The sequence below is a fragment of the Toxotes jaculatrix genome, chromosome 12 (genome assembly GCF_017976425.1).
Source record: "Toxotes jaculatrix isolate fToxJac2 chromosome 12, fToxJac2.pri, whole genome shotgun sequence".
Lineage (NCBI taxonomy): Eukaryota > Metazoa > Chordata > Actinopteri > Toxotidae > Toxotes > Toxotes jaculatrix.
This window is the reverse complement of record NC_054405.1, coordinates 17343677-17366034: the sequence shown is the minus strand read 5'-3', so window position 1 is coordinate 17366034 and position 22358 is coordinate 17343677. Positions and strand designations below refer to the sequence as shown.

The 22358-nt window shown below is 39.1% G+C and overlaps 1 protein-coding gene across 10 annotated transcripts in view; it reads right to left on the bottom strand.

Moving 5' to 3' along the window:
- Positions 1 to 6307: 6307 nt before the first annotated feature.
- gabrg2 (gamma-aminobutyric acid type A receptor subunit gamma2) overlaps positions 6308 to 22358 on the bottom strand; it is a 43563-nt gene continuing 27512 nt past the window's right edge. Inside the window, exons 5-9 of one of the 10 annotated variants that reach the window (XM_041051230.1) lie at positions 20347 to 20373; positions 13667 to 13831; positions 11322 to 11527; positions 9267 to 9290; positions 6308 to 6586 (exon numbers count right to left, since the gene is read on the bottom strand). In XM_041051230.1, coding sequence (XP_040907164.1) covers positions 6308 to 6586; positions 9267 to 9290; positions 11322 to 11527; positions 13667 to 13831; positions 20347 to 20373 — 701 coding nt within the window. Of the gene's footprint in view, positions 6590 to 9266; positions 9291 to 11315; positions 11528 to 13666; positions 13832 to 20346; positions 20374 to 22358 lie in introns of all 10 variants that reach the window. The other 9 variants (XM_041051222.1, XM_041051224.1, XM_041051231.1 and 6 more) reach the window with 9 other exon arrangements.

Below are 22358 nucleotides of genomic sequence, written 5' to 3'. Positions count from 1 at the left end.
TGAGCTGTTAATGAGGGGTGCAGGAAACCAGGCAGAAACATGCCCACGTCGTTTAAATACATGTTAAAAACACAGGAGGAAATGTAAAAAAAAAAAAAAATGGTAAAATACCTGGAATCACATGGACAGTCATGGTCACACTCCTCAGTGCTAATGCAGGGGGCCTAGTCTAAATTCATGTGAAAGGTCAAATTATTTTATGGCTGACATTTTCCAATGTGCACCATTGATTGAACAGTTCAAAAATCATTAAATGTCATCTCTAATTAAGCCCCTAGTATATTGATACAACAGGGTGGTATCTTCAGTATCTTGACATATTAAAACATTGCTTTTAAAAGAGGTCACTATCATAGGCACGACAGGAACCAAATTTCTTAGTGGCTACTCTTTGATAAAATTTTCTTGAATGCACAGTTCACTCTAAAGTAAATACTGTATATTTAAGGCCTCCACATTTCTTAAGGCAAGGTCATACAGCTTGACCATTAATTGACATTCTCTCTGCTTTGTCCATTTATTTGAACTCCCTTTTAAAATTTTCCATGACTCTTGAGTCATTGCTCTATTCATCCATTTTTCTGACAAATGACTGAAGTGCTTCTGTGACCTCCTTACAGAGCTTACCCGCTGCAGGTCCGTAACATGTGCTCACACAGTATTTTCCTTACTTAGCTCTGGTATAATCTGTGTGTAAGGCAATGATTCTTTAAATACATGCACTGTCAGAAATGGTAATTAGGTGCAAACAGTAATTAGCAAGATCACAGTGTTGCTGGGTTCAAACTCTGCAAGTTGGAAATTCAAGTTGTGAATACTGTTTGCAAGTTATTCATTTATGTGTCAACTCTAAGGTGGTTACACAGTTATCATCATCTACTTTAGGAGGCTCAAGAGGAATTTAATTGAATTCATATACGTTTGTTGTGCTACTGAGGATTTATGGCAGCAGGATGGTATATATAAACATTCTCATGGTTCAATATTTTTATTTGATTCTTGTAGTTTCGTGTAGTTTGCCGTTTTATAAGTAAAAATTTTGAGTTTACTGATAATTGTCAACAAGCTGTAAAGAAGCATATTCATGTTCTGGATATCTGGGTATCCCATTGCGCACAGTGATGAAAGGATGGGTGGGTGAAGTCCTAAAAAGTGAACCATGTGCAGGTTGCATTATTCATGCAGACTCCTGCACCCCTGGTTCTGCACTCTCTGAAGAGAGCTTGTACCTCAGCTGATGAAAGGGCTAGCTATGACGGCACGGTGCTGTGGTACATTGCAGACGGTTGTGTAATAATCAGAGGGATACACTGGCTGTCCTTTGCAGCTGCCACCCTGCCCAGTGGAGGGAGAGGTGCCAGCGCAGGGGTCCATCAGCCAACTGCTGCTCTGTTTCAAGTGCACTTTCCTGGAAAGAAGAGAATCACTGGATGGGACTAGAACAGGCTGTGCTATTCCTGTATAAAAACTGTCCTATTAAATGAAAATATGCCTCTGCTAGAGTTATGTCATGCCTAAACTAATGTCCTTAGCTGTTTACCCAGAAGCAGGTTAGTACTAAAATGTATCTGTTTATTTGTATATCAGATAATGCAGTGACACATGCAACAAAAGCACATGTGAGTCTAATTATTTCACTGTAGGTGCAACATACTTTTTTCCCCACACCAAATTTCCAACAGAGATAACATCCACCTTCTGCTTCTCCAAAACCTGTGGTGGCTGTAGGGTTGGTGGTTACCTCAGCCTCAGAAAAGGATGCTGTTTCAAACTTGAAAGCTCATCAAGATGACTGACAGGTGTAAATCTGGCCAGCCGAACAGGGCGGGACCGTTAAATGTGTTTTGCTTCTATAAGGGGAAAATGAATGCGATTTCCATCAATCACTGATGCACAATTTGCAGACGTAGCTATTAAAATGTCTTAACATGCCAGTTGTATTTTATAACATGTAATCAAAGTGACCTCATGACAGCTGATCAAATGACAGTAAAATCTGACAAATTTGTCTGTCAGTCTATTTTAATTACAACTCGTAAAACCACTCATTGCCTGAGAATAAGTTAAAATATTTTGAAGTGGCCAGGTGGGTCCACGTGGGTCAGTGTAGACTTTCTATGCCGCCATCTTTCTGAATCTTATCAGGATACTGTAGGATGGCTGTAATGGAGGGTAAAACGAGCTGTCATTTCCATGTGTATATTCTCTGCAGAATTCACTTGCCTGACATGGGTCCATAATTATAATTATTAAGTTAATTAAAAACAGAAGATTCTTTTTTAGTATATCGCCAGCCACTTACTTTTCTGTATGTACCTCATGGTGCTTATGGAATTATTGAAGCTCTAAAATAAGAGCTTCTACACTCTCAGTGTTGTGGATTTCAAATAGAGGCTTAAGCATCAGCAGGCTCTTCCTCACAAACTGTCTTTATGGTGTAATTGTGTAGGACACAGCTGCTTCTAGGCAATTTGAGCTCCCAAGAAGTTGTTGAAAATAGACAGTTTAACTCCATAACGGCACACTTCATAATTCTGTAACAATACAGAATGCCACTGAAATGTTGCTACACAACTACTAATAATACAGCTGTTAATAAATAGCAATAATGAACCTTTACACACTGATAAATGCAACCATTTTATTGTAAAATTCCACAGCTATGTGCAATTCCCTTATGAAAAGGATTTTTTTTCCAGTACATGTAGAGTATATTATGCAGACCCTAACAGAATTGATCAGTGCCCCTTTTATACAATACTCAAATATACATAGATGGCAAACAACTAACATACTGTATGTATGAGAATCATATGAAATTTATTTTGTTCTTGGATACCTTTTACTGAGCTCTGTAATTCCAGTGCGTATTATTTTGTTTTCTGCATTTTGACAAAATACATAACAATAGAAAATATCTACATGTGCTGTTCACGTATATGTCTCATTTGTGGGTCCCAAAAATAAATAAAATCACTTTGTCAAAAATAAGTACAGTGTAATAAAATTCCATGTCAATGCAGGCAAGATGAAATGATGCTTGAGTTAGTCCCATATTCTTCAAAACATCCCTGTTTGACTGAAAACATGTTCAGCATGCACACTACTGAATATAAACACACTCCAGTACCTCCCATACACCTTTATATCTCTGCATTTACAGTAGAGTGCACAAAAAAATGTAAATAGAATAAACAAATAGTAAACAAGCTTTAACCATCACGGGATAAAAAATAAAAATAAAAATCTGATTCCGTGAAGTATGCGCCAATGTTCAAACACAAGACATGCTCCGTTATCAGTATGATGGGTTTGTAAATGAAGTCAGATACAGTCCGAATTGGAAAGTCTTCCTCTTGACCCTGATATACTAATACGTTTTTTTATCAGTCTGGTCTACATTTGAGTAACTGTCCTCATGCTTTTGGTTCTCTAACATATCAAAAAAAAAAAGAAAGAAAGAAAAAAACATGTCCACAGCACGTTCAGATCCATGTTTGAGGGAACATCAATGCGGCAAACGTCCACTGTAGCATTTCCTTCAAGAAAACACCCATTTTTAGAGCAGTAAAAGTGGATTCACAAATGATATTGTAGTTTGATATTCTCTATTGAATGTGTCAGTTTGGCACTTTATAAGATGTAATCACTCTGTTACACTTCTTTAAACTACTGAACACTGATGACAGCCTGTCTACATTGCTATTGACACACTTATGACCCTAAAGATGTGAGAGATAGAGTATGTGCACACTGAAGACAGGTTTAGACTACTAAGTGGCAGCTTTGGAACACAACAGGACCACCATTAAATACAAAAGGGAAGGAACTCCAGGAGATATGAGATAATCTGGTAAGTGCATATGTTAGTATAATCACTGATGCTTTATTAATGATGGCAAATATTAAGACCAATGACAACCCATGTAGTGGTGGAAAAAGTGGAAATAATTAATAGTCACTTAGACAAGCAAATGCTCTTCTTCTGGTGGCTTGGGAACTGTTGTTTTTTGTGTTTTTTTTTCTTTTTCTTCCCTGAAAATATTTAATAATAAGTCTACTACTCAGAAGCTGCACAACAGGTAATGTTGCAACTCACTAATTCAACAGATATAACAGTTTGACAGGCCTTTGTGAGAGTAGTGTACATTGATCACAACATAGAAAACACAAGATAAATAAGCTCAAGCTCCACTGACACATCAAACAAAAATGCATCTTTGATATAAGTGACAGCATTCTGTGTTTCTTTTCAGGGGCTGTATGAACATAAAATACAACTTCTGTCAACAGAATAAATTAATAAATAAATAAATACCATCAATGAATAAATAAATAAATACCCCTTTACCCCCGAGTATTCTACATGGTCAGTCCAGCATAATACAATAAGTCTAATATACTGTATGATGATATACTGTAACAATGCTGAAATTACAAAATATATTCCCTTTTACAAAATTCCAAGGGGCTGACAAGTGTTTTCTTCTGTTTATAATTTATGTACATAAACAATGTGATTTACACCCTTTCCTCGTGAGTTTACAAATCATACTTAAGCACTGTCTCCATTTGTTGCATACTGGTGTCTATCAAAAGTGATCTGTAAGGGGTTGTAATTCATGTGCGTCATATCTTATCGTACACAACATTTACAATTCAGCAATGATTTCGCTGTGTTCTCTGCTCTCCTCACGCAGCATCACGGCATTCAAAAGAAATTTTAAGGGAGAAAGTGAAAGCAAATAAAAAAACAATGGACTTCGGCCCAACCGGAGAATCCAGTTTCCTCACTGTGTGATGATTTACATTCTCAGTGTGTTTCTATTCAAAGAGAGAGGAAGTGAGATGCTTGCTAATATGGCTCACACATCTGTTCTCGACACAATCTGATGCCTTTTTTTCACTTGAATGAAGCTCTCAAGTTTATTATCAATTCGTGTCTTTTCAGTTTTTTTATATGTTTGTTTCTCATCCCAGGAGAATGACACAGAGAATAAAGTCTGTTCTACTGCAGGGACTTCAAAATGCCCTACAGCTGTCTATATGGACATTTGCATTTAAGTAGAGATTGGTTTGAATTTCTCTTATTTGAAGGCAAAATCTCACCCTCTGGTTACGCAGCTGCAGTTAGCGCTCTGCTAATGTAAAGCGCCAAATTGGTACGTTTTTATAAGAAAACTTGTTGCAGTACAGTTTCTCTTGTAAAAGCTTTCATAACAAAAATACAACAGCGGTGTGTCATTATGTAAATGCACGCTTTTAACAGCAAATGGAGGAGAGGATCACAGGTCAGCGTTGTCTATACTGTGAGCTAATGGTTGCAAGGAAAATGATTAAACCAGTTGTCTGGCCTGAAATTCTGGGTTGATCCTCCCACATGTATGCAGAGATGATTCCTCAGCTTTAAAGCATAAACTGGGCACATTTTTATTGTTTAATTTTCCAATTTTTCTAGAAAAAAGTATAATTAAATCCTGAATGATAATCAACAGTGCTCATTGTTTTAGTTTCCATAGCCAACAATAGAAGACCATAAAACATGTTGATTTTTGGCCTGAAAGGCGCATGCAATAAATGTAAACCACTATGTAATAGTAAAATATATACAGTGTCATACTTTGCTGAGCTTTGTCCATAAACGGCATCATTGCTCTCTGACCACACATGAAAAATGCAATTTTTAAATGTGCTAACATGTTAGCTAAATAAATTAGAAATAAATCAGCATTATCTCTATCTCACTGTCTAACATAACTCTATTAAAGTGCTTCAGATTTTGTTTTAGTATGTTAAGTGAAAAAAAAAGTGAAAATGATGAGACATAGATAATGTAATTTAGATTTTTCTGATGGGTGTTTGATGTGGTCTGAATTACTATTTATTTCAATTAACTGTGGAAAGAATATATATATGTGTCTAAAAGTAAATACAATAATAATTACAGTGAAAAGTAAAAAATCCGTTGAGAAGAAATTAACAGGAAATTCCAATTGAAAAGTCCAAAATAAAATAATGAGTACAAAAACAAAACTTAGCTTCTTGTTAATTGCTCACACAATCAATGTTTTCACAACACATCTACAAACCTCTTCATGCCAGTAAAATGTAATGCTACAATGCTGTTAAAGTTATCAGATAAAGTAACTAAAATGTAAAGAGATTAAAATCTGAGAATTAAAGGAAATGCTTTAAATCAAATCAGTGGGTGTTTCAGTGGGTCCCCTCCTTAAAAATGTCCCTTGCTGGCGCAGAGCATATGTAGAATGTAATGAACTGTGTGATAAGGCTGGATATACACCAGGGCCTAGAGATAGAGATAGGAGACCCAGTAGACCAGGTTGAAGAGACCAAATGCAGTGGGGAAGAAGATGCGAGCGTACGAGTCTATCTTGGCAATGCGGATGTGCAACCTGCCGTGCCGCCAGGCTCCGGAGCGGCAGTCTTCGAAACAGCAGAAGAAACTGGTGCAGTCCTTCCCGTCCAGACACTCATAGCCGTACTCCTCGTCTCGCTCCTGCATGTGTGTGGCGTTGTTCATTTGAATGGCAGTGGCTGAGCGTGGACGGATGTCTACCGTGGGTGTCTGCTTTTAACAGGACAAAATGACACAGTTAGCCACCGGAGCCTCAGAGCGCCATAATCAAGACCTCACTGACATAACAGGGGACCTAATTTGAGCTGCCATTTTCTGTCTCCCACTTCGTTTTCTGTCGTTAGTCAGCAAAACGTAATTTGCACCTTCAACTTGCCAATGGGCCATTTTAATGTCAAGAAAATACAAATAGACCCATAACTACCACCTGTGGATGTAATTAGTGAGGCTTATAGTGACAAAGGGTCAGTCCCTGTGGAACCCATGTTGCAAATTATACCTTTGGGCTGGGGTGTAGCTGATGACTGAGGCAATCACAATATTTTTAGGACAGTAGTCCATATTGTTTTATTTAATAGTTATATAAAGCTAGGGCAATTCTCATCTAGTGTTTATTCTGATTGTGCTACTGGTGCTGCACAATGTTTAACATGCTGTGAAAACACTGTAGCAAACAGATGACTGTGCGTCATTTGTTCTAAGGACAATTTTTAAAATGTTCTTGATGTGCAGTGACTCAAAAGAATTATATAATTTGGACCTGTATGGATGTTGTAAGCGATTTTTCTAAAATACATTTATGGGATATGTTGTAACTGGCTTATGATGCATCGTAAAGCTAAGCTTAGGGAGGAGCATGTGTTGGCAGATGTGTAGCACACACAGCTCAGTATTTCTCCAGCCCACTCTTTCTGTCACTAAATGGGTTAAAATAAACCTCCTTTTCAAACTGTGCTCACCACTGGAGGCCACATGCCTTTCATTAGTGAAGAATCCTAAAATAGGACAGTGACATCAATGAGTCTGTGGCCCTGTCATTCTAAAGGGAGACAATTAGTATTCAAATAGAACGTTTTCATCAGCTTTTATCTCAAAATGCCATGCCACCTTTGCACAAATTGGAATTCTGGCTGTTTGGCAGATTAAATGCACCCCCCCCCCCCCCCTCGTGTGGTAGAAATGGAAGTTTCCTTGACCTTGCTGATAAACTGGGGTAGAGAGCTCATCATTTAAAAAAGACACAGCGAGTTGCACAAAGTTCAGCTTCTAAGAATTTCCCACCTCCACTTTCACTGAAGAAAGTGCAAGTAGTTGTCATTAGTTAGTTCTTTATATTTTGGCTTTATAAAATAGGAACAATAATCTATGAATATTTGTATTAGCACTCCAAATATGACTTACAGAATGTGTTTATGCACTGGGTTGAGAGAATATGACATACTTGTTAATATCAATCAGTTATTTTTTTAACTGCAACAAACATCACAGAGCAGTCAATACTTCTTTTTGATTTGCCATGTTTTGCCACATTTGTGTGTATCTATAATAGGCATGCTTGCTGCAAAAAAAAAAATTAGGTCATTGCTGTTTTAGTTTGGACATATCTGCTGTAAGCATGCATCCTCAAACAAGCTTAAAATACTTAAACTTGATTGAACTGTTCATTCCCTACAACTTCTCATCTTGCCAAACACTAGTGCACAAACCTGCTGTCCCTTTGAAAACGATACATAACCAAGAACAAAGCGACATACGGGTTAGTTTCAGCATTTTTGTCCTTATTAACGGACAGTGTGTTGAGTTAATAAGGGGATTAGCAGAACAGGTTATGACTCAGTTCTCAAAGGGGATTGGTTGCACTGGAGGAAGCGCAGTGGAAGCTCAAGCAGAAGGAGCATTAAACAGCATCCTGCCGCATTGGCCTGGTCAAGCGGGGCTGTGCTGAGTCGGTGTTAGCAAAAAAAAGAAAAAAAAAAAAGACACAAAAACAACACAGTGGCACTGGCAACTTTAACTGGCTGAAAGTAGACAACCTCTCAGAGAAGACAAAAGTTGGAAACACTTGGAACCCCTTGGTTATGTGGCTTAAGCCGAATATTTGATGTTAGTGTTTCCATACCACAGGTAGATTTTTTTAAGGAGTACATTTAGACTCATGTCTAGGCCGAAAATCTAACTTATCCAACCTAAAAATATTCCTACTAGTAAAATATTGATGTGGATGTCTATGTGGAAAAGCAGATTATCCTGTCTTTACTCGTATCATGTGTTAAGTTAAATTTAGATCTTTGCCACCCACCCTGGAAGCTTTTTGAGTGTTTAAAGATCAGCATGTGTTAATCTTCTGAATGGACCTCCAACTCTAATTAGACTTAACACGGAGAAGGGGTTGTCTGTTTCAGTCTGTTAAGGCTCTGCTGACTCTGTAGGTAGCGTCAGGTTGAGAAGCCCAACAAACACACAGGTATAGATTTACTGGCAGGAGAAGGGAAAAAAAGAGGAAGCTATTGCAGCGGCTGCTAGTTCACAGTGGTTACAACGACAACAAAGAGTGAAACAGGACAGAGGGAGCCAGAATGAGTCCACACTGAGCCTGGACTATTACATTCCTCTGGACACGGGATGTGTGGGATGCTTATTTGAATTTTAAAAACTGCATAAGTACGTCTGGCTGGCTGCCTCCGCACTGTGCACTGCAGAGCGCCCCTTTTTAATGTTATCTCTGATACCTATTTAGTAACTGAGGAGGAGTACAGTAAGAATGCAGGTAGATAAAGAGGGAATAGAGAGAGGCGTATCTGCTGTAGAACAGACAGAAAAGCAGTGAGGTGCTGGGGGCTCAAAGAGCCAAAATGCAGCAGACACATGCAGTCAGACACAGGCAATATACCTTTGAGGAAAAGAGCCGGAGGAGCTTTTGTCCAGACAGGAAACAAAGAATATGTGGAATTGAAAGAGAGTAACAAAAAAAGAAACAAAGAATACATGTAAACAGAGAAAAAACATCAATAAAAGGAAAAATAAACAGAAACACAACAATAATGTATGAAAATTACAAGTACTGTACTGTTTAACTGAAAATGGAAAGAGAGGAAATATACTGTAGAGAGACAAACATGTTACAAACAAACACAAGGGGGGGAGGGAGATGCATGGTGGGATATATGTATCTCACATGCTTCTTATGCCAGCATCACCTTAGGAAAAATATTACTGCAAAACTGGAAAGATTAACTGTACACGATCCGTACTTCAGAATATAAATACTAACATAATTATGTTTACACATTAGGCGGGAAGTATTTGTCTTACACAGCATTTCTTCAAGCATCTTTGTCAGTTCCAGTATGTGTAATAAATATTGTGGTAATGCATGATACTAAACTGCAGGAAATCTGATCATCACAAATCCCTCTGCATTTTAAGAAGAAGCCTTGCATTGCATCCAACCAAATTAGCTTACAAGTAGTAAAATAAACTTGTGAAGTTTTTATTTATATTTCCTCGATTTCCTATTATTTCCACATTTTTAACAATTCATGAACATCAAAAGAATTTCAGTCAAACACCTTGTTTCTTTGCATACTTCCTTCTTCCCGCATCTTGGCAAGTCAAGCAGAGAACCTAGAAAAGCCCCTCTGAGATGGCAAACTGGCATTACACCTTCCACTTCATTATTCATTCATTCGTCCACGAGACAGTTACACCATGTGCAAAACCTTGGTTTCAAGGGGCTGAAACTAGAGCGCCCCACTTTCCCCCTAAGATTCAGTTCAATAATCCTGTTCACCCAAGCGCAGTATGTGTATAGGTTTAAGATTTAATATCTTTCAAACCTCGTGAATCCAGTCCAAAAACATTCCATGACTTCAAAGATACATTTCAGTTACCTGCAACCCTTTAAAAAAAAGTACCGCAAAGTGGTTAAGCTCTCCAAAAATAAATGCCTAAAAACAAACTTTAAAAAAGCAGACATCAAGTGGAAGATCTGTAAGAATTTTCATACAAAATCTTCATGTCTAGAACCATGAGCCAACTCTAAATAATTAAGGAATGAAAAACGTAATAAAAAGTAAACTTTGGTGAAAATAGAAAGTACTCCCATGCAGGAAATGTGAAATGTATCCTTGTACCCTCTTTCTTGGATTTAAATGTGTGAAAATGGAAGATGGATAAAATTAGACATGTAGAAGAAATTTAATTCAATTGTGTACATTATGAGCATTTATGATAATTAAGAATTGTATGAAGAAATTGTAAGTTTGCCATAAAATCTTTTGTGTACAATTTGCATTTGAGCTTTAATGTCCAGCTACAAGATGACAATTTGGTTTCTCTTCTGTTTGAAGAGAAGGGTCAGTCCTTGTATTAACTGTTAATCCTATGTGATGAGCTGGTTTTGTTTGTTTTGTTTATGTGAGTGTAGTAGAAAGGGATAGAAAGGGAGAAGCGCTAGGCTTGCTGTCGAGGGTAAATGTGCTTGTATATTTCAAGCGGGATGCCATGATCTCTTTGGGGATTTAAGGCTCACATCAGGCCAACTCTCTGGTCATGTGACATGGGTCTAAATTACAACTGTAACAGATGTGTGATGGATTAGGAAAAGGTTTGAGCTGCACGCCTCGCTCATTGAGTAATTTGAGGTGGTGGCCCATGGGAAGATGCTCCCTTAGGGATAATAAGCAGTGTATAGCCATTTTCTGAGGCTTATCCCAGTACTGTAATGCAGTGGGGGAGGGACTGTAAGTGTGTTGAAAAAACTTGACCTTTCACCCACATAAAGGACACTGTGAACACCGTAAATACATCACACACTCTCATATAGTAGATAATTGTTTGTAGCTACATGGTTAAATTAAGCAACCTTTCTTTATCCAAAACTGAGACCTCAAGTAATAATGACAAAAAAAATATTCACTTTATTTAGTTTTAGAAAGACACTCACCGGGTTCTTCTTCTTCTTGTCCTTTTTGGCGCTCGGCTTCCTGTTGCTAACAAAGTAGTGCAGCGTGCCATACTCTATAAGTGCGGCGAAGACGAAGATGAAGCAGACAGACACAAACAGGTCCATGGCGGTCACGTAGGAAACTTTTGGTAGGGACTTCCTGGCAATAGTACTCAGTGTGGTCATGGTTAGCACAGTGGTGATGCCTGGTAAAGAGATCAGAGAAAACAGAGAAAATTAGATCTGTTCAAAATACGGGCCAACCAGAAAATTTCAGTTATATGATATTCTGTCTGTTATCTATTGTTAACAGTAGCTTGGCAAACTACATTATGATATTAAAAAAGAAAACATAAGGACCTCTTAGTAGTTAATGTGTTAAATCTGTCATGAAGTTGAACATGATTCCCTTACAAAACTGTCTCAACAGAACTTTGAGACTGCTAAAGAAAAAAGAAAAGAAAAAAGAAAGCCAATAATTTTAAGCAGCACATAAATTAGCAGCTTTGCGATTAACTATGTAGTGTAGAAATATTAAGTTGTCATGTCATGTCATCTGCCGCTTATCTGGGTCTGGGTCCAGGTCACAGGGGCGACTGCCGCCCAGTCCACAATGCACCGAAGTCCTACAGCACCTCCCACGGGTGATGGGCCCATGGGAGGCGGTGCTGCCCACGAGGCTTTGAGCCCCACTCCGGGCAGCACCTCTTGTGCTCTATATTAAGTTGTGTGACTGACATATATATATATATATATATATATATATAAAAGAGGATTAGTGTTGGCTGTTTAATTGCAAGCGCTTAACAGTTAGGCAGCGGTGAGGGAGGAGTGAGCAGCTGTTTTATTGTCCCCTTGATCCACATACTTTACTGGTTTACGGTTCAGCTGTCATTGACCACCACACTGACATACTACATGTCTATATCCACCATCTGGTAACCCTCTCCCCTGTTACGCGCTCTGTCTGGTTCTAATAATGAAGATGGAGGTGGAGTGATGGCACATGATGAGGAAATGCGTTTATAAGTACACTGATACAACAGATTACCACCAGCAGCCGCACAGCCCCCAACAAGCAACTAACAAAGCCGCCTCCTTCCTTTCAATAGAACATACATGTTAGAAGACTTGCCTTGTATATAGAAGATGATTTATGTCTAAATTTAATGCGGACAGAAAGACATCAGTCTGCGTCAAGATTAACAGTGCAGCATTGTAAGTGAATTGATATATTTCTGGATGGCACTGAAGGATTAAGAATTATGTCATCTGCATTAATCTGCTTCCTAACCACCTGGCTGCCTGTACCTCCCGCATCATCTTTCAAAGAGGAAATTAAGATATTTGAATCCTGGTACAATTTTAGGCGGGAATTAGTAGTGTTATTATTTTGACTACAAATCTGGAGCTGCAGAAGCACAAGAAAACACAACAACATATTTTTAGAGAGATTAATGACTGACGAAGTAGTGGTGATAGTGAGGTAGAATAAGCGAATCTCCCTGCAGGGATTGTTTTACATTCAGTTATGCTCGCTAATGATCACATCACATGGACTTGAGGTCAGGATTTAGAGCCTTAAGGGGCCAAAAGGAAAGCTGACTAAGGAATACATACGTAACGGCATCACAAGTGAACTTCTGAGAATGTCCACTGGACGCCAAGGGCAAGTTCAAAAGCTGACAAATTTCCTTGAAATCCTCACTTTTGCCCTTTATTTTCCTTCCATGTCCCTTTTTTGCATTCAGTTCAGGCCACCTGCATTATTATTGTGCTGAGGCTGCATCTCTGCATCCTCACTGCTGTACTGCATAATTAATGCCTCATTAAGGCATGCATGAAAACATATGTGCCAGGATAGGCTCTTCTAATCAAGATGGACTAGATTCCTAAGCAGCTGCCCTGTCTCGGAGGGGAAAAGAAGGAGGAGAACGGATGGTGAAGGAGAGGACAAAAGGAAAGGAAAGAATATAAGGATAGAGGAAGTTTAAGCAGACTGCTTTACAATAACATGGAGGTGTGTAACCACCACCAGGTTCTTGTTATGTTACACAGCAGGGAGTAATTAAGGCCAGGATGTGTAATGAACCTCACTGGTATAACTACACCAAATGTGTGTTTGGGCTAGTTGGACTTATTATAAAAATGAACTAAGGTAAAGGCTCTGTGAAGGCTTGATGAGCAGTTACATGCTAAATAGACATAGAGCCTAAGAGAAAAAACTATTTAGTAGAAACTTCCACAAAAAATCATATGAAAATATACTTCTCCGTTAAATGACTTTTTACTGACACTGTGTACTATAAAAATCTTATGGATGAAATAACTTAAAGTTTGTTTACCTAATGATGTCCTGGCAGGTACCGCATCCTTGTTGATCCAGAATGAGACCCAGGAGAGGACAACAATTAGAGTGCATGGGATGTAGGTCTGGATGGTGAAGTAGCCCATTCTCCTGCTCAGGTCAAAGAAGACGGTCAGCACCACATAGTCTCCTGGAGAGAGATAAATGAAAGGAAAGACAGACAAAGAGTGAGGGCAGTGTGGATGATGAAACATCAGGGATATAAAGTTTCTGTGAGAGATAAAATGTACTTTAGTACATTAGTGTAAAAACGGTGAAGTGAGTCTTGAGTTTTTGAGTATTCACAGTCTGCACTAGAAAATAAGGACGATATTCTAACATGCGGTGCACTGAGAAAGTTAAAAAAAAAATTACTTATACTACCAGTTTACGAAATCATTTCGCATTATTTAGTATGATCAGAGAAGGTTTCTAACACAGAAACACGAAACAAGCTGTTAAATCACAGATTGGTCAACACATAATATTGTGTAACCAAAAAGGCAACACCAGATCTAAAATGAAACAGAGTGATTCGGAGAGATGGAGCTGGACTTGCTTGGATACGCACACAAACCCCTCGTCTCTGGCCAGTAGTTAGCTGGAACATGAACACCAGCATCCAGCTGATAATGAGCCATTCCTGGGCTGGCTGTCTGACCCCAGCAGATGTTAGGTGTTAAGAGGCTGAGGTTAGCTGAGCCCAGATAGACGTGACCCTGACAGTATAGATGATCTGGCCTGCCTGTTTAAAATGCAAGCTAAGCATGCATGAACACACAAATGCACGAGTGCCTGAACCCCCTTGCACTGCACACATACACACTTGCAAATGTTCCTTCAACACCCTTGTAATGAGGGTGAATTGAGCCAAACCAAACCAAACAGAGAGACAGGCAGTTAAATGAACAATTTCATCACACGCGCACACGCGCACACACACGCACACACACACACACACACACACAGGAAGACATTCCAGTAGCATTCCCGCTAGCCGGACAATGCAGCAAACCTTGCCAGCAGTTACTGTCCTTTTTAGCTGTCTACCTATGTACCTGTCTATCTGCTTCTGTCTGTTTAAATGGCAGTTCACCGATGGCCCCCAGCTCAGTCAGTTGTCTGCTAATTGATTAACATCAGACTGTTAACGGTGTCGGAAACCTCGCCTGGCCTCTCACTATGGCTTGTAACCTACAGGGCAAGGACCTACTTTCTCTCAGCCATCTATCTCCAGTGTATTTGTGTGTGTGAGCGTGTGTGTGTGTTTAAGCGCTCGTGGCACATGGAATAGTCTGTGCAGCTGGGGAATGAACAGCTGGCTAATAATTTTCCTCACGAGAAAGGGCGCACAACACATACTGCGGTTTATTGAAAAACAGCCAACATCTGTGTATTTGTGTGTTAATGAGACACAGAGAGGGAAAGAGATGGGACTGTCAGTGTTTATTATGTCTGTGAGCATGTGCACTTTGCGTGAGTGAGTCCTCATAGTGTCTGGACAGGGACCAAGTCTTTGTGATTTATCCCAGCATCCACCTCTGTTCACCCAGCCATTGATGGCATCATTAAATAAAACAAGTGCAATAACCCCAGCAGCACAACTATAACTGTTCATATCACCATGCGTGTTTTCTGCTGATGCAGGCAGGTGCACTGGATATTACAGTGTGCTGCCTCCGTTTGTAGGAGTGCGGGAGACACATGAAGGCTGATCTCAGGGGTCCCACAGCCCACTATTTTGTTTTTATTAACATTACATTAGCAGGGGCCCAAAACTGAGACCCCTGACAGCTGAGAAACTGCCGGTTAATACACTCATTCCAGCTTTGGTCAGCAGCACAAAGCCTCCTTCACTTTTACTCAGACTCTTAATGATAATGGGCTTTCCACCACAGGGGTGAGGTCAGCTGGTGTAAGACCCTCCTGTCATACGGCTCTCCTCGTCTCTCTGTGCCAGTTTCATTATAGGCCACAGCACTTGCCAGGAAGACACTTTGAGGAGGTGTTATCGACCGATGCCCTCCACTCTAGCAGGCTGATGTATCAGTATCAGACCTCCTGCCATTACTGCTCCGTAGTAATGCATCAGTTTGTTAATGACTTCCTGATTCCACTCAAAACAAAATGGTTTCCAGTTGCCTCTCTGGCTTAAGTGCTTGGCTGGGATTTCACAACATTACCGTATGGGGAGCAAATAGTTTAGTGCTCCAGATAAACAGTCCCAACACAATTAGTGGACTGTGTGAACATTTCACAGTACACAATTTTGTTTTGCATGATGTTTGTTTATTCTTGATTGCTTGCTTAAGTGAATTTTACAGTGTAGAATTCTTGCGTGATTCTGCCATCATTCAGATTACTGTCATGGCACATGTTTTTGTTTGTAAAAAGGTATACATGATCCTGCAGTGTGGAATGGGTGGGGGTTTCGAGGTGTGTGTTCATGTGGATTTCCGCCACTAGGAGTCACCAGTGTCAGATCTTTTTGAATCCTATTCAAAGGGGCTTTAAATTTCAATAAATATTAAAAAGACGTTTAAGAAGCTGTCCCCCTGTGTCACCGCTTTGGACACAAGTCACGTCAACTTTATCCATCATTATGAGCAACACACCATGCTTTGTTCTCATGTGTCACCCCAGCAAGCTTAAAACCTCCAAACACAATCAAATGGATTATGCTCTTGTCTTGTTATTCTTGTTTCTGTAATTCAAATATATATATATGTATGTATGTATGTAAAAAGTGGAACCTGATTCTTATTGCTTCAAATTCAGCTTTAGATTTTCCCCTTGCAATTTTGCCATTTGTACATTTTGTTCAAGTTGGGAGGATATGTTGGGTTTTGGCAGCATTGTTGTAATGTGCTGTACAGAGGCAAGGTAGATGGTTTGCACACATTTTCACACGTCTCCATAGGCATGCCTGTGTGTGTGGGATGAAAGGTCCCTGTTTATTTCTCATAAGACTGCAGCTGCGATATCAAAGCATTCAAGCCTTTCGTGCCTGCATTCCTCCTATTGGGAGCCCTCGGACTAACCTTAGCTAGAACTCCCCATCTGTCAAAGCCAACAGATGCGGGTGTGTTCACAAGACTGTTCACACTCCCATCTTCACAGGGTCTATAGACAGCTCCCTTTTTTTAAGGCTGTTACCACTATGGTCGGCTTTTTTTTCTGTGGATCAACAATGAATATAAAGAAGAAGCTGTCATACGTGATGCTATGATCTCGAATCCTTCCACATGAATCCAACATCTTCTGTGATGCTACAGGCAGCTTTAGTCCTTGATTCTTAATAATCATCAACTCAGTTGTATGTGCTAATTTCTCCAACAAGAACTCAAACACAGTAGAGATTTCTTTTAAAGTTGTTGGTCTTTTCTTTGCTTCTTTGTTATTAAAATTCCCAAAAGTTCATTTTTCAATTTCTTCAATCCTATCTATCTTATTGCAATAATTTCACTGGTATCAATTCGGTCCATTCCTTTCTGTTTATAATTTATGAATGAAAAATGCTGACAACAGCTGTGTCAACTATGCACACAACAGCTCCAAAATATTGTTTGTATTAAGATATGGTTTGAAGTATTTTTATTAGGATCACACATTTCACTGGCAAAAGCGATTTACCAGAGCTGATGTAATCTACGGAAAGCAATAAAAACTTGGCGGGGATGATCATTCATCAGAAAACAGTGTTGTGTTGTTAAAAGCCACAGAGACAACACACTCAACAGAATTAGACACACACAGCAGCAGCAGGAGGAAGAAAGAAAAAACATCATTCTTCCAGTGTGAACCTTCTACCATGGTGGAAATAAAAAGATGGATGTTTTATTATTATTATTAGAATACAGAAATTGTTATAACGTTCTGTATTTGATGAGTGTTGAGCCTATGAGTAGGTTGAGCCCAGTGTGGCTGTACATTACTGCAGAATAGCCACTGGGGAGTTCATAGGAATGAAACATGGTAATTCAGGATTGCTGACCATAAGAAAAAAAAAATGTCACATGAGAATATCATTCTGTTGGCAGCCCGGCTGTAAATTGGTGTGGATATGGATGGGCAGAAGAGACCTGAGGCACATGCTAGCCATCCAACGAAGGCAGACAAGCCAGACACATTGCAGAGCTGCTGACAGGCAGTCTTACTGAGTTCCTCTGCTGTCAAGGGTCATATATATCAGAGGTGACAGCGGATGCTATCGTGCATGTGTGTTTGCGAGAAAGACAGGAGCTTTGCTAATGACCAGGGTTATGCCATGGCTGGTTGCTAGGGTCAACAATACTTACAAACAATGTTAAGTCACCACTTTCTGTGACATGACTAGAGGCTATATGTGAGTGATTAACTAGTTACCATGGCTTTGCATTTTGCCTCCACAGTCTACTGCAGCTATTCCTACCCAACAGTGGGTGGCAAGATGATGTCACGGTGAAGAAAGGCACAGCATTGTCATGGTGTGTAACTGCAGAAACACAGCAGCATGATTAAACACCAGACAGGAGTCTACACAGTTTGATTGCCTTGTTGTTAACATTGTGTTTGCTGTGACAGGGACAGATGATTATCCCTCTCTCAGACATAGTAATAGCTCTCAAATAATTGAGAGCAGGGCTGTTTATAGGATTTATGACAGGTAGTAAGAAGCTGCCAAAACTGGCAGAAGAGTTTAGTAGAATGTGAAGAAAAGTTTGAAAATCTAGTGTATTTGTGGACAAATTTTTTTAAGACGGTGATGTCACATTCTATTATCTGGGCTGGATTAACCTGCTGAGGGGCTGTGGGACAAAGTTAACTACGCCCCCCCACCCACAACCAGTGTTTCTGTGCTAGAACACTACATTGCCCAGGTGTGCTGTGTAAATGTGTGTGATAATTTGATTAAGTGGAAATTGGTACAGGCTGTGCACCAAGGAAGGATGAAGTATTAGAGTTAAACTACATTTTCAGACAACACTTTTTGTGGCATCTTCTTTTCAGGCCACAAACAAAACATCTTGTTTATTTCTAGTCTTTGCCACAGTTGTTTTATTTCTCTACAGAAAAAAATAAGAGTTAAAACTCCATTAGTGTGTTTATTTCCATCATGTCTTATAATTAAAAACAAGACCAACACATTCAGAAGCCACTTCTCTCACGTCTCTCTCAGCCTCTCTCCCATTTTATCTGCCTTCCAGCTTACCTTGTCTAAAAATGGCTTCATTATTTCTCATTCGCACAATGAGGAGAGATGCAATTCACACCCATTACATAAGCTCCAAGTTCTGAAATTCAAGTCTCACCCTCCTTTCTTCACATATTTATTTATCCCTTCTTTTTGTCTCGCCTAATCATTTTGGCCAGGTGACAGGAATTATCCTCACTAAACAGTCACAACTCTAATGGCTAGACTTATTTTTCCACTTGTGCCTCTCTTTTAACAAGACCAGATCAAAACCTAGTATATGGCTGGAGTGCATATGGTCAATGTGTGAAATTGAGGACATAGATAAAAACCGTTAAGAACCTCTGTAAACAACTAATTTCCATGGAAAGTAGCTAAAGCCTGATGGAAAAATCGCTAAATGTCGCAAGACGACCGATGTCGTAACTTCATCACTCAGTCAGTCAGTAAGTGACAGAACTTGTTTTTATATGGCTGGTCCCGCTGTTGTGGTCTAGCCACACAAGGAGAGGAGAAGAGAGAATGTGATGCTGTGGCAGTGACTGAAAATTACAGATAAGCACACAAGACTAAAAGCTTTCCAGAGGCCTCTTGGTAGGGGATCTGTTCAGTGTTGATTGGTTGACGTATACTTGGAAAAAAAATATAATGGAAAACCTAAAAACACAGGTGGATTGACAGGTGACTAGATGTTTTAAGACAAGCTGACAGAAGGAGACAGGTGGACAATACTTGCAGTCGTTCTCAATAATATCTTGCACATACAGTAAATATCTGTTTCAGCGATACAACACACGAGTGATTCGAACATAGCCATTTTACATTCACTATATGTGATTTTATTGTAATCTCCACTTTAATGAACCAGAGAAGTGCTGTCAGAGAAAAACAAAGAAAAAGTCACTACTACAGGATATCTTCAGCATGATTTTTCAGTCACAATGGCACAATGTACTGGTCTTTACAATAGCAATAATGTAATTTAAATCTAAATTGGATAGATAAGCTTAGACAAACACTGTAAGAGCCAAGACAATCAGTGCCCATTTCATTGCCAATGGCTTTGTGCTATTACAGATTAGAGTTTTGGATCCCTGGTTTTAAGCTTTAAAATCTTATTAATCATATTCAACATACTGACTGAATTGCCCAAAACTACAACACGGATTCATGCCTGTGCATAATCAGATTAAGTAGTGTTTTCTTAGAAGTACCTTAAGAATCACAAAGCTTTGCCAAAACAGCACTCCCCGAAAAACACAACACGTACACGAAGAGACATTTTCAATGCAGTGCGCCTCATAAGCAAATGTGCCTCTTGTGCTTGAGTTCATACGTGATCCCAGCATGAATATTAACAATGCATCCCCTCATACAGATTCATGAACAGTTTTATTGAAGGTAACACATTTGCATGAAGGCAGGTTAAACCTCTTAGCAAAGAGAGTCCAAGCTTAGATGACTTGAAATTTAATTTCACCGGTAGCCTATGCTAAACTTTCCTATAATAAGCCTCTCGTGCATTGTAGCATCTGTGACATGCATTAGCATGAAATTCACAGATATACAGTGCTCTTTTCAAGGCTTGGCATGGTAATATCATTAAACCACCTATGGCATATGAATACTGATATTGCAGAGTTCTTATACAACTATCAGAGAAAAAAACATTCATCTGTGTTAATGCTTCCCCTAGGATTTAGGTGATGTGTTGTACAATGTCATTATGATTCATTATTGCAATTCTGAGATTTATCCTCTTATGCCATATATTAACCAACCAGACACATGTTCCACAACTACTCTCTCCTTATTTCTTATGCCTAATTACTTTGAAGCCCTGGGTTGCAGAACATTATGTGAGGCCAATAAGATGAGTAAGAAGAGCATCTACGATCTTGGCACAGAACTTTATAACAATTTATCTGGCAATGAGGGCTTGGCCCAGGAACAATTGCTCCACAGAGTGGCATCAACTTTGAACTGCTTTTTGCCTCTGAACCCGCTCTGTCCAATGCAACAGGGTAGCAACAGGAGACCGTTAAAGTTTAGTGTATGTGTATGTGTATGTGTGAGTGTGTGCATGCAGATCAAAGCATATAAATGTCCAAACTCAGTTTAGGTTATGGTGAGCCCTCTTGTTCCACTTTGCAATAACACAGAAATGCTGTGTACTTTCCAGAACACTTGCTGTTCAGGTACTAGTGTTTTGCAGCTTTCTTAAAGTATGAGTAATTTTACTACGCCTATATCATGTCTTTTTCAGTGGAGGAATGTAACTGAGTACATTAAATCAAATACTGTACTTAAGTTTAATTTTGAGGTACTTGTGGTTTGCTTGAGTATTTCTGTTTTAAGTTACTGTGAAATGAGGTGGAGATGAAGTATAAAGTAACTTTATACTTTTTACTAAGATTCTGATTTTTACTCGTTATAGTTGCAGTTACTTTGCAGAGATTCTACATACAAAATATAACCTTAGTAAATAAAATATTGTGCACTGTTTTCAATTAAACTTCCAACAGAATAACAAGTGGGTCCACCTCAAACCACTGCATAATTTAAATATATGTTTATATGCTAAGGCACTAGTAAAAATCAAATAATAATACGTCATACATGATTATATGACAATAGGAAGGGAACAGTTCTGCATAATGAACATTTTTACTTTGGATACTGTAACTGCAGTCACTATATAATACCGTTGTGCTTATGTAAAATTTTGAATGTAGGACTTGTAATTCAGTATATTTTAGACTGTAGTATTTATACTTGAGCAAAAGCTCTGACTTCTTCCACAGCTGTAACTAACAAATGTTTAGCAAATAATTTATTATCATTTAATTTGTTAAGTAGTAAAAATGGCCACCACAGTCTCCTAGAGCCCAATGTGACAAATTCACATTGCTTGTCTTGTATGACTGGAGAAGAAGAAGAAGAAAAAAAAATAGAACAACCTACTCATAAAATATCACTATTTATTATAGTGGTCTTAAGTAACCTATTCTAACAAAAGTAGGTATATTAGAAGGAAGCAAGGCTGTTGAAGTAATACCAGTACTGCCGCACAGATACAGTAATGTAGTACCAGCAGGAGCAGTAACATTGATCCATGTATCCAATAAAGCATTTCAACATAAATTACAGGGACTGTGTGACTATTTCCCTTCTTATACCTTCAGGCTTACACAGTCGCTCATCTTCTCCTTGTCAAAATCTTAGAATAACCACATCAACTTAAGTCTGACCTTCCTGTGTTACATACCATTAGATTGAGGATGGTGTTTCAGAGTGATGTCTGCACCAGCAGAAGTCAAGAAGGACACAGACCTCCAAAAACAGCATCTCTGACAGCTTTGACCTGTTTTGATATTGGCTGAACATCCTCTTCTTTTTTCTCTCGCTTCCGTTTTTTTTTTTTTTTTTTAATTCTTGCATCTCTCTGCCTCATGACCTCCATCTTTGCCTCTCGGCCTCTCACTCGAAAAACAGGGACTAACAACAACCTCACTTA